This window comes from Thamnophis elegans, unplaced genomic scaffold, assembly GCF_009769535.1.
Source record: "Thamnophis elegans isolate rThaEle1 unplaced genomic scaffold, rThaEle1.pri scaffold_276_arrow_ctg1, whole genome shotgun sequence".
In the NCBI taxonomy this organism is placed as follows: Eukaryota; Metazoa; Chordata; class Lepidosauria; order Squamata; family Colubridae; genus Thamnophis; species Thamnophis elegans.
Window position 1 is genome coordinate 2,707 of NW_022473745.1, and position 13,034 is coordinate 15,740.

At 53.4% G+C, this 13,034-nt stretch overlaps 1 protein-coding gene across 1 annotated transcript in view; it reads left to right on the plus strand.

Moving 5' to 3' along the window:
* The window catches only part of SUSD2 (sushi domain containing 2), a 19,449-nt gene continuing 6,415 nt past the window's right edge, over positions 1 to 13,034 (plus strand). The window contains exons 1-9 of the mRNA XM_032238529.1: positions 1 to 199; positions 791 to 958; positions 2,123 to 2,294; positions 2,914 to 3,115; positions 6,389 to 6,474; positions 6,749 to 7,017; positions 7,514 to 7,666; positions 8,796 to 8,954; positions 9,912 to 10,166. Of these exons, the coding sequence (XP_032094420.1) occupies positions 1 to 199; positions 791 to 958; positions 2,123 to 2,294; positions 2,914 to 3,115; positions 6,389 to 6,474; positions 6,749 to 7,017; positions 7,514 to 7,666; positions 8,796 to 8,954; positions 9,912 to 10,166 (1,663 nt within the window). The remainder of the gene's footprint in view (positions 200 to 790; positions 959 to 2,122; positions 2,295 to 2,913; positions 3,116 to 6,388; positions 6,475 to 6,748; positions 7,018 to 7,513; positions 7,667 to 8,795; positions 8,955 to 9,911; positions 10,167 to 13,034) is intronic.

Genomic DNA, 13,034 nt, shown 5'->3' on the forward strand with positions numbered 1-13,034 from the left:
ATGAATTTCACCGCTGCCCTCGTGGCATTTGTCCTCAACCCCGGCAGGTTCGCCAGGACCACCGAGACCCAGGGATACATCGGCCGGGATGGCCGGCTGCACTGCATTTCCCCTTTGCTCTACGAAATCGGCCTGGTCAGCCTGGAAGTTTCTGTGGACGGTGGGAAGACATTTCCTTGGTCGGCATCTTGGAGCTCAGGTCAGCCGCTTCTCCTTTCCCTGATTTGCACGTCCTCCTCATTCAGGCAGGGAGCGAAAACGACGCCTGCCTTTCCTCCAGTGGCAACTGCTCTGGAGCGATGGGGGAAAGCACCTTTTCCTGCTCCCAAATCACCAAACAGCCCAACGAAACGGTTCTGCAATGCGATGCAGGCTGCAGAGATGAGACTGGGGAAAGAGCAGCTGAACCGGCTTCTTCGCCCCCTCTCCCCCTGGGCCCTGGCTGCTCCTCAGGCGGCAGCAGTGGTGGGTCTCAAAAAACGTTGGAGCCTCTTCTGTAGCTGTAGCCGGCTTTCCGGGTCCACTGGGGGAACCTCTTCTAACCAGTTCGGTAGATTTGACGAACCGGTTCTACTGAATAGGTGCGAACTGGTAGGAACCCACCTCTGGGTAGCAGGGAGGGGCAGGTGGGGGTGGAGGTGACGGGGGGAGGGGTAGAGACACGGCCTCCCCAGTTTCCCCCAGCAAAACAAAATGGGCCGGTGTGTTTAGTGGAGATAATTGTCCTCCTTACCTGGCAACAGGTAAGGGAGCAGAAGCCCATCACCTCCTCTTTCCTTCCCCACCACAGTTCATCACAACAAGGTTCCCCCGTCAGAGAAAAGCACGCTGGTGAATGAAACCAAGTGGCAATACTACGGCACTCCGGGGACGGGGGGACCCCTGACCATCACTTGGAACCCCGAGGTGCTGCGGTCCAGCCACGTTCACCTAGAAGTCTGGGGGTACAACGAGACAGGTAGGTGGCTCTCAAGATTTCAAGATGTAATGAATTTGTATGCCGCCCAATCCCGAAGGACTCCGGGTGGCTCCCAATCCTGCACGCCACGTTCCCATTGCCAGGAAGGCGGATTGGATGGAAAACCAAGGGTGGAAACGAAGCACCTGGCGACTGTCATCCGAAGGTCACATTTCTAGCGGACGGAAGGAGGCAGCCGTAGGAGAAACCGGTCGCCTTCTGACCTGGCTTGGGGGCTTCCGAAAGCTCCTCGGTCAACCGAAGGTGGGGCTGCAGAAACAGCTGAGGGCGTTTTCTAGGCGTGTGGGCGGTCACTGACGAGGTTACCCGGTGAGGGAATGGACAGGTGGCGTTAAATCTCTGGTAGAGGAGAGAAGCCTCCATATAGCAAAGGAGGCCTTCAGGGGGGCCATCCCAAACTCTAACTTCTGCTTCAGAGAAAAAGCGGGTTTTCAAAGAGTGGCCCGGCTGCAGTTCTCCAAATCCCCAGGATGGCGTTTCCACAGATGAGGTGCCACCGTTGGGGAAGCACAGGCCCTCTGCCCCGCTCTGGGGCGTTTTCCTGCACCCGCCCCCTCAAATCTCATGGGGCGGGAAGCTCTGATCACAGACGGGCGGTTTCACCCATCAGCCGCCCCCCCCCCCCCCGGTGCCATGGAGGGCTTCAGAGGGAGAATGAATGCACCGAATTGCACCGGGAAGCCTCTGGGAAGCCAGTAGCAGCTTGTGATCCGGTGGGGTTACTTTACGTGGTACCCCCAAAACTGCCTCTGCTCTGCTGCAATCTAAACCGATTACAGAGCCCCCCCAGGCGGCTTCCGACAGCTGCTCCACAGGAAGCGCATTGGGGTAGCCGAAGAGGGCTTCTGCCAGGCAAAGCCAAGGGTGCCAGTCTTAGGGACAGGGGCCTGCCTGCCTGCCTGCCTGCCTGCCTGCGTGGAAAGTGCAGCTGCCAGGCTTGGGTTCCCGGGAGCCCCCACTGCCCCATCTGCGGCTTTTCTTTTCCCCAGGGGGACATGGGGGGATATGGGGGGGGGGGGGCTGGATCCAGCAGGGTCCTCCCCGCAGTGGTTTTTGGTGCAGCTGGTGGGATCTTTCATCTCTCTCCTTCCTTCCTTCCTTCCTTCCTTCCTCCCTCCCTCCCTCCCTCCCTCCCTCGTCCAGGCAAGCCTTACTCTGACAGCTGGGCAGCTGAGTGGAAGTACCTCTACTCTCTGAAGAGGAGCCACCCAAATGAGGGGCGCTTTGTGTTCCTGCCTGCTCCCTCTGCTCAGTACGGAGGCTGGGAAATGGGCGCGTTGAGGATTTCTGCCAACGACTCTCCCGAAGGCCAGCCGTGAGTATCCCAGGCGTTTCTGGGAAGGCACGTCGATGCCCTCTCGACCACGACCGGCAAGCAGGGGGGAACAGGGGGGGAAAAAGACACGGCTGGTGGTCCCCTTTTTCTCAAGCAGCCCCCCCCCCCAGTTAGCTCAGCCGACCGATCCCACTTAGGTGGCCCCTCCCGGTTCTTCCTGGTTCTTCCCACTTCCCACCCTTGGGCCCCCCATCTTCCCTTCATCCAATAGGGGCCTCCTTTGAATGGCTTCTTGGTCTGGAATCAGTCCTAAACCGGGTCAGGCCCAAGTAGTGTTTGGCTTGGGGACCTCCGGGAAAAACGGCAGAGAGTCCCCCCAGACTGGGAACTTCAAGGAATCTGGGAGGAAGACCCGGCAAGCCCCGGCCTCTTCTCCAGAGAACAACAGGGAGGACTCCGGCGTCCCCACTAGATGAGGCTCAAAGGAGGGGCCACCAGCGCTGTTCTCCAAGACAAAACGGACCAAGTCCAAAATGCCCCCCCCTGTAGAAATGAGCTGCTCCCGCGAGCAGATTTGGCTGCCCCCCTCGCGTCCTGGTGACTCTGCCAGCCCCTTTGAGTCTTCTCCCTCTGGTTCCCCCCCCCCCCCGGACGCCAGGAACGTGGCCGCCATCTGGAGCACGGAGCACGCCATGGCCTGGCACCTGGAGGAGGCCTTCCGGAAGGACTCGGCTGCCTGGGCTGTGGCCAAGTGCCAGCAGTGGGACAGGAAGGAGGCCGACCTGCCCGGGTTTCTGGAGGAGATTCCCGACTGTCCCTGCACTTTGGCCCAAGCCCGGGCTGACTCCGGCCGCTTCCACGTAAGTCCCCGCTGCCCGGCCCAGAGAGGCTGCTTAAGGCAGGCGCCCTCCAGGCTGCCCGTTCAGGGGGCCTCCCAGGCCCTGAAAGGCAGGGCTGCCTGCGAAGGGCTCTGGGTCAAAGCAGGAGTGGGATGGGATGGTCAAACCCTGAGAACTGGGGGGGGGGGCGAGGGGGGCTTCCTAATGGCAAAAGCAGAGATGGAGAAGGCCCTGCAAAGGGTCCCCTTTGGGCTGGGGGAGGGGGGAGGGGCCAGGCTCTCCGGGGGGGGGCTCTCCTACCCCTGCCCCTCCCACTCTGGGAATGCTCTCCTGCCCCTTGGGTCACGTGAGGCAGCGGCTGGACGGGGGCCCAGATGGTGAGGCTGGCTCCTTATCAGCCGAGCAGGTGTTTCCTCTTGGCCCCTGCGGCTCCCTCCGCCCAGCCGCGCCCACTCCAGGGCACAGCCTAAGAGTGCATGGCGGTGCAGAAGGGCAGTGGGTGCGCTAGAACTCTCCCCTCTTCCGCCTCCTGGTGGGAGCAAAAGGAAGGACCCGTTGACCTCCTCAAGGGACGGTGATTTTACAGGCAAAACACCTGGGCAGCCAATGAGCTGCAGAGAGCGAGGCTTCTGGAGGGTTGGGCAGGGGGTCGCCAGCCGCCCCCCCCCCATTCCTCTCCTCTTCCTCAGATGGTGCCAGGACTGCTGAAAGGCCCCCAGAGGTTTTTGGGACAGGAGGCGGGTTCACTTCCCTCTCCCAGTTTATTTCTTTGTCATGTTCATGGAGCCTCACCCGACTGGCATGGGGGTTGCCGCCTGCCCCAGCCTCTCGATGAGACGGGCAGCACAGAAATAATCTAATCTGAGCCGTAAATAAAATCACTACCCTGCCACAGGCCAGAGGCTGGTAAAGGGCACCACACCTTGGCACACGAGGAAGGAAGCTGGGCAGGGCCTCCCCACCCCCCGCACTCCTCTCCCCTGGCACCAAAGCAAATCGGCTCCAAGAAGAGAAGATGTGGGCAGGAGGCATGTTTCGTAGATGACTAAGCCGGCAGGTTTCGCAGGCTATCAAAACTCCTTCTTTGCATGCCGGGATTTTGGGCCGAAAGGCAACGCACAGCTACCCCAGCCTGGCCCAGGGATCAAGGCACCAGGCTAGAATCTGGGAGGCTGGGAGTTCCAGTCCCACCTTGGGCATCAAAGTTGCCGGGGGCAACCCTGGGCCAGCCACCCTCTCTGGGCCCAATCCACTTCACAAGGTTATGGAGGAGGAGGAGGAGGAGGAGGAGGAGGAGGAGGAAGAAGTATTAAGTCTGTCGGTTGCCTTGAGAGACTCACAAAGTAACAAAGGTGGGATCCCAATGGAATAAAGAAATAAGCTATTACTCTAAAATCATCCCCAACAGCGGAAGACAGAGCCACGGGACCAAAGGGGAGGGGGCACCCCATATCAGCTGGGAGGGTTGGGAGGCCCAGGGCCGATTTCTATGGATTGCTCCAGCAGGATCCGTGACCCACATCCGATGACAGCCAGCCCTAGCCTGCATAAAGTGTGTGTGGAGGGGGGGGGGGCATTGCACTGCTCGGGTCCAGCTGAAGCCTCATCTGAAGGCCCTTCTGTGATGGGGGGGGAGGCAAGTGAGGCAAGGGGGCACCCTGGCTGGCTCAGCATCCTCCAGGTGGTACGCTGGGCACTGCCTTGGCCCGGAGCCTCCCCCACTCCCTGCCTGCCTGCCTTGGAAAGAGAGTCAGGGTCAGGTTAGGCGAGGGTTAAGGTGGCCGTCCCTGGCGGAAGGATTGGGCAATGCCACTTCTGGGAAAGAGTGGAGGAGGAACTGCTCTCACACACCCCCACCCACCCCCAGCCACAGGGCAGGCCGCTCTGGAGAGGTTGCCTGAGGAAGGTTGTGCCAGTTACGCCCTGGGGGGGGGGAGGGAATTATCCGGGTACTCTACTACCTGAAGCAGGAAAGGGCCTTCCCTGGAGGGGGAGGAGGCAGCTGTGGGGTCCTTGGGGCTCTCTGAGGTCGCTGGGTTTCTTACAGGTGTTTCAGGACCCAAGTAGGGAACATCATCAGTGCTAGATGGGAGGGAGGCTTATGGAGAGGAGGAGGAGGAGGAGGAGGGTTTTCTGCCATTTCTATGTGCCAATTGAACTTCAGCTTCATCAGCCCATCCAGGGTTTTGTCCCCCTTCCTTCTGCCGGATCCAATGTGGCTCAGGCCGCCCTGTTGCCAGACCTCTGAGAAAGGCAGGCAGAAGACAACAGATCCCATCCTCAGGTTCAGTGCCCCTTTGCCCCTCTGCCCTCAGCTGCCCTGTTGGAGAAACGCCCCTTCCCTGCCCTGGCCTCTGGGGAGCCCCCCCACCCTCTACGGTCTGGAGGGCGAACAACCTGAAAGGTGCCCCTGGCCCTGCCCAGCCCCCCACCCCCACCCCATGGCTCCCTTTGCCAGGGGTTTGGCGCTGGTGACGGAGGCTTCCAAGGTGGTGAATCTGGTGAGCCTTTGGATGGAAGTTGTGGAAACGGCACAGCTGACCCGTTCGGTCAGAGGGAGAAAAGAGACAAAGACTTTTCCAAAGACTGGAAACCTTGTATGGACATTTGGTGGACATTCATATAACAAATTGATAAAAGCACGAGAGATAAAAATACAAAATATGAAATACAAATGTGTAAATTTATGTCCAGATGACAAGTTTTCTTTCTTGTTTTGCTTCATGTCATAACCAGAAAAGCTTCAGTCTTTCTCGCTCCCTCCTTCTGCCCCCCCCCCTTTCTTTTGGCACTCTTGATAGTTTCTATCTGTTGGATAGTTTGTTTCTCCCCCCCCCCCCATCCCCCAAAACCGGGTCCTTTTTTGTATAAAGAAGCAAAGGCTGCAATGATGATAGTACAGAGAGTTGGGGAGTGGAAGGATTGAAAGGGAAGGAAAAGGGAATTTCAGGGTAAGGAAATGAGGAGGGGGGTGGGGGGGAGTAACTCCTTGACAGAAAGAAGAGTGGAAAGGATCCTTATATATATATATATATATATATATATATATATATATATATATATATATATATATATATATATATATATATATATATTTGTTCCCCCCCCCCCAATCCTTTTCTAACCTTTGGATTCTTTTCACTTTGTGCTTTTATTACCTGGCAAGAGAGTCTGCTGTGAACAACTGAGCAGCTGTTCCGCCATCTCAGTGTTTGAGGCCTGGAAGGGAATCGGAGGAGCCCACAGAGCCGTTTTTCCAGGGATTTTGACCTCGGCCTCTTCCTCCCATTGCAGACGGATTACGGGTGCGACATAGAGAAAGGCAGCGTCTGCACCTATCACCCCGGGGCGGTTCACTGTGTCCGGAGTGTTCAGGCCAGGTGAGGCTCTTCTGCCCTCGGACCCTACGCCGCCCCCACAACCGCCCGTCACTTAGGGCGGGGCGCACACAAAAACTGAAAACAATTCACGCCCCAAAAGTGTTGAAAAGGGCCGCGAAACTCCCGGCAGGCGAGGCAACCTCTGGGTCCGAGCTCTGCGCTGGGGAAGGCCGGATCTCCTCCGGAGCCTTCCTGGGGGCCCCCGACCCTCCCCGTCCTCCAAAGGCCTTGGGGCTTACGAGTGCTGACCGTTTCCCCTTCGCTTCTCCCGCAGCCCCCGGTACGGCGCGGGGCAGCAGTGCTGCTACAGCGGTTCCGGGGCCCAGGTGCTGACGGGGGACTCCATGGGGGGCAGCACCCCGGACCGAGGCCACGACTGGGGAGCCCCTCCCTACAAGAAGCCCCCCCGCATCCCAGGCTTCTCCCACTGGCTCTACGACGTCCTCAGCTTCTACTACTGCTGCCTCTGGTCCGACCGCTGCGCCACTTATTTCAAGCACCGGCCGTCCAGCGGCTGCCAGAGATACCGGCCGCCCCGAGCCGGTAGGTTCTCTGCCTGGGCCGCCGCTCCCTCGGGCCAGACGGAGCTCCACTGAAGCAGGTCGCCTCTCCTGGGTTGGGTCCTGGCAGCCAGGAATCCCTGCACAGTCCGTTCCCTGAAGGGGGCTGGCTGGAGGGGCTGGCAGTCCTAGAGCCACGTCCGGAGAGACGGGACTTCGGGGGGAAACGTAGTGCAGGGAACCCCGAAGAAAGTCCAGCGGCCGCCTATCTCTCCCACACTAGGCGGGGGGTGGGGGGCTCCGATTGGGTGAGAGGGAGGACGGAAGGCATCCGGCTGGGCTGAGCCTTCTCTCCACCGGTTCCCATGGGGGGGGGGGGGGACGGAGCCCGCCCAGGCACGCAGCGTTGGCCCCTAGCAAGAGCGGGCGGCGCGGGTGAGGGTGGGTGGAAACTCCCTCAAAGGGAGAACTGCCCTGGGAGGGAAAAGGAGGTCCCGCCTTCCTACTCTCTGCTCGGCTTTGTCTTTTTTTTATGACAGCTTCGGCTTTTGGAGACCCCCACTTCATCACTTTCGACGGCCTCAATTTTACCTTCAAGGGCCTGGGGGAATATTTGGTGCTGGGATCCGAACGGACCAATTTGAGCGTCCAAGGGAGAACGCGTCGGGCTCAGCTGCTGAACGGAGAGCCAGGTGCAGCTCTCCTCCTTGGCTTCTGCCCCCCCTCACCCTCTGGAGGATTCATGGGGGGGGGGGGATAGTCAGCAGCTCTGGACTCTGCAAAAGAGCAACGGGGGGGGGGGGAGGCGCTCGTGTCCGTGTTATGCCCCCCCCCCCATAGAGGCCGATGTCCTAATGGTTCTAATTGGGATGGGTGGGTTCCCTGGCTTCCCCTCCCAGCAAGATCTGCCAAGGGGGCCAAGAGCCCCAACCACTCTCCGTTAGCTGATGGAGAAAGTTTTGGTCAAAGGGGTTTTAGCCTCCGGCCAAGGTGTGGGTGGGTGGGTGGGTGGGAGCACATCCTCTATGGTCAGGCAAAGTCCGACCTGCCTGGAGGGGGGGGGAGGGGTGTAGGAGAAATCCAGGACAAATGCAAGGTCAGAGCTAAACTCCTCCCAAGGACTCTAAATTCCCAGTCAGATGCAGGATAGGGAGGGTCTCCCCCCCCTTTTCCTTTCTTTCCTCCTTTCCCTCCATCCCTGCATTCCCCACTGGGATTGACATCTCTTCTCTACCAGGGAGGAGGAGCTGAACCATCCCACTTACACACACACACACACACACACACACACACACACACACACACTCCCCTTAAAAAGGGCCCTCCAGTCTTGAGCACCAGTTTACAATTTCCCTAAAAACTTCCTTCAAGGAGACCAGGGGGAAGGGGCTTTGGACAGAGATTTGGAGTCGGTTCCTGCGCAACACCACAGGGCCCCAACCCAAAGATCAATTCTCCCTTGCTGTCTGCCGTAGCCCAGGTGAGCTCAGAGCAGTGCTGGGGGGAGGCTGAGAGTTGGAAGGGGCCAGGCTACCTTACACACACACACACACACACACAGTGGTGTCCTCACCTCATTCACTAGGATGTCCCGCTAGCCTCCCTGGTTGCAGCTCAAACGTTTTGGATCCCACTGCTGACACCAATTGCCACGGAATCAAAGCACAGGACCCTCCAGCCTTTAAAATGTCTCCTGCAATAATCTTTCTGCGGCTTATCCCAAGCCAAGGGTTGGGGGTTGGGGCAAAGGGGCCAGGTGAAGTCCTTGGGGGGTGTTTGGGGGACCCCCATGGATCTGTTTGTGACTGCGCTGCCCGGCAGGAGCCGAAGGCAACGTGACCGGCCTGTCAGCGATCGCCATGCGGGAGAAGGACTCGGACGTGATTGAGGTTCGCATCCGAGAAAACTCCCACGAGTTGGAGGTCCTACTGAATCAAAAGGCCCTCAATTTTTCTGAACAAACCTGGATGGACTTAAAAGGTAAGAGGAGGAGGAGGAGGAGGACAGCAGTTAAGGAGGGGTGCAGGAGGGGGTGCAGTGAGAAGCCTTTTGTGTCAAGGCTAAAGGCGGCCATGCGCTCAAGAGAATCACAGAATCATAGAGTTGGAAGAAACCTAAGAGGTCATCAGGTTGAGCATGATTTCCTTCTGGCATTTTTCTGGGGGGAGGGGGGCTCTGTTGACCTTTCTCAGCATGGAGCCCTTTAAAAGATGGGAGGGGTCTTCCGTTGGCAAAGAGGCCATAGGATGAGGAAGAGGGGAGACCCCCTCCTCTCTCCCCCATCTCTCCCCCACTCTCTCCATTTTGAGTGCCCCCTTTTGAATTCTGCTGGCTGTCCCAGCTCTGGTCAGTCACTTGTTTCAGATGGTATAGGTTCTGCTTGAACAGGGGGCTGGACTAGAAGACCTCCAAGGTCCCTTCCTAGTCTATTCTGTTCTATTCTAAATGATGACACGGAGCAGCGCCACCTGGTGGCCAGAGCAGGATGGCTCCCAGGCAAGACTTCCACTCCACTCCACTGCCGGCCGAGGAGGCTCAAGGGTTGCGGCGTGGAGTCGGTCTCTTCCCTGGCTCAGCATCTCCCCGGAGGACCTTCTGCGGAAGCCTCCCCTTGGCCCATCAAACGGAAGGAGGATCTGCTCTGACTCTGAGCTGCTTTGAGCTGCAAAAGTTCATCCCTGAAATTAGGAACCGTCCGGGGGTTCCAGACGAGACCCCGGGCTCGAACCCCGGGGGGCTCCAGCGGGGTCGGGGGGGGGCCCTGCAGAGGGAGGCCCATCCCTGTTGGGGGGGGATGACCCGGAGCTTGCAAGGCCCCCAACTTCGGAGGGAGGGGGCGGGAGGGGGCCCGGGACCCCCATGGGGGGCAGCCCTGCATTCTTGCCAGCCCCTCCGGCCTTGGGATTGCCGGGCTCTCCCCGTGTCTCCCCCTCCCAGGCCTCTTCCTCTACAGCAGCCCCGGGCGCAACGTCACGGTCATGTTCTCCTCCGGAGCCGGTGTGGAAGTCGGTGGCCGTGGAGGGAAGGTGCTGAGCCTGACCGCTCTGCTGCCGGAGACCTTCCGGGGCCAGACGGACGGTCTCTTCGGGCTGATGAACGGCAGGCCACAGGACGACCTGACCCTTCCCAACGGAACAGCCCTGGGTGTGGCCAGCAGCGGCCCCCGGGAGCACTTCGCCTTCGGAGCAGAGTGTGAGTTCGGCCCCTGCTGGGCAGGGAGAAAAGGGAACCACGCGGGGAGGATGGGCGGAGCTGGGCTTTGGTGTCCCCCGTCCCCCCCCGCAGGGATGCCAGACAGCCAAAGGATCCCCTGCGTGTTTTCTGCAAAAGGAAGAGAACGTAAAAGCGAATAAAAACACAAAAATGAAAGTAGGCAAATCCTGGGGCGCTTGGAAGTCAAAGTAAATGTATGCACCTCCGACAAATTTCTCAGGCCATTAAAAGAAGCAGCAGTTAAATATTATCCCAGCTGTGCTAATACGGCTCCTTCAGCTGTTTTTTTTTTATATATATATAATTTTTTTATTTTTGAACAAACATAAACACAAACCCCACAAAACCATCTTCCATTACAAATCGTAAAAAGTCTGTCAATTGGTTACAAAGAGCTTTCGTGCGTCCCTTCCACAGTCACCACCTACAATTCATATCAAGTTATATATTTTAATTCAAATATATTCATATATATATTACTATCATCATACCTCAGTCTTCATATGACTATAAAATTGTTTTTAAGTCCCTTTATATAAAATATTCCAAAATTTAAAGCGAAACCACATGATGGCATTCCGTTATCTATTTTCAATATCATCCAGCAACAATTAAATCTTTATGACACTTTCTGAATAAAAATTAATTATGTTTAATAACAAAGTGTCTACACTCCTTTCTTTTTTTTCTTTTTTTTAATAATTTTTCTTTATTACATAGACAACATATACACACAACAATAGAAAAAGAAAAGCAAAAAAGAAAAGAACAAAAAAAACAAAGCCCATCATCACATCCAGCCTGTCGTTTGGTTACAGGTCTTTTAACCTTTATCATTCTTATACATTCATTGCTTCATTTAATAGATTATAATTTAGTATCATTTCTTATTCCCCTACCTGTGGCAGTCCATCCCTACTACGTTTCCCCCCCACACACACCCCGTATTTCTCTGTAATAATAATAACACACACACCCCGTATTTCTCTGTTATATATTTAATAGACACAACAATAACATAAAATTAAAAAGAAAAAAAAACTATCATCACATACAGCATATCGTTTGGTTACAAGTGTTTTAACATCCACATCCTCGAATAATATTTACCATTTCAAACTTTTCATCTAGTATAATTAAAAACCTCATTTTCATTCTACAATATATATTCAGTTAACATTAGTATTATTATTATTTTTTTGTCCTTGTGTTTCATACCTTCAAACAGAGATCTTATTCCTTCATTTTTAATCAAAACTTCACTACATATATATACCAGTTTTCAATTATTCCCTTGCGAAAATTGTTTATCAGCAGCGAAATATCATTGTAATACATTCTTAACATTATACATTATATCACCAGACCTTATATTAATTTTTCATTGTATCATTATTAGATTATTTCACAGCATAGTTATATCATCATTCAACTTCTTCAATTAAAGTATAAGTATATCATTTTTCATTTCCAAGGGGTTTTTTTCCCCCTAGCCACCGATAAAACAAATCCCATATCTTATAAAATTGAACATCCTCTTGTTCTCTAATTTCAAGTGTCAATTTACTCATTTCAGCACAGTCCATTATTTTTCGGATAACTTCTTCCTCTTTTGGTATTGTTTCGTTTTTCCAATTTTTTGCAAATACAATTCTGGATGCTGTTAACACATTTACAATCAAATATTTTAAGTCTTTGTTGTAGATTTCTGGTATGACTCCTTTCTTAATCACTGTTTATAATTTATATCCAATTTTCCTTTTATCATGTCAATACAAATATTACATTATTATCATTATCAATCATTTATTTAACAATATCCGTCATCATTTCTTTTTTTTGTCTTAGTTTAACTAAATCTAACTTACTCTTTTTTTAATATTATAAGCTTTCATACATAACAGAGTTTCTAAACTTTCTTTCATGATCACCATTTAGAATTTATACCAAATTTCCTTTTATCAAACCAATACATATGTGTACATTGTTATCATTATCAATTATTTATCTAACTATATCTATTATCACTTCATTTTTAACATAATGCTCTAATTTTAACTAAATTTGACTAATATTTTGTTATTAGTTTTCATATCTCAACCTGTGTTTTTCCAGTAATAGTGCAGTCCTATGTCTTTTGCCATTTGTGGAATTAGTCTTCTGGTTATTTCCTTAATCAAATTTGTGTGGACTTCTCTTCGCAACTTGTTGCTTGTTACATATCTTGTAAAATCTCGAGAACCTCCGTCAGCTTCTTTGATCAGCTTATCTGGTTATCAGTAGTGCTTTTGTCAAAGTTTCTCTCCTTGAATCCATCAATTCTTCTCTTTTTTCTTTTTCTATACCTTGAAATCTGGGGTAGAGCTCCTTTCTATCTCTCTTCCCGTTCCATGTTCCACTCTTTCCATCTCCAACCACACTGAGTTCACCATCAGTATTCACAATTATCTTGCCTCTTTGTTCATTCCTCCCCTGGTTTGCTAGGACTCTAACCTCAACTTTTCCATTTGAGGGATATCTTCAAGTCTTCCATCGAATTTCACTGCATTACAATCTATATTTTCCAATCTCTTCTCAATTCTCTCTGTTGTTTCTAATCATTTTTGAATTTCAAACATAATCTGTGGTAATGTTATGGTTTCTTTTTGGAGCTGTGCCATTCTTCCAACTAGTAAACACTGCCACTCTAGTTTCAAAACAAGGTTTTGTTTTCATTTCTCTCCTGCTGCCAAAGAAGCATCCAAAGAGCACCTGCATAAACAACCCATGCTCTTATCCTTATCTCTTCTGTAAAGAAGCTGAAGCCTTTGAAGTGCAAAGTCAAAATGATCAAAGAGAAAAAAGAGA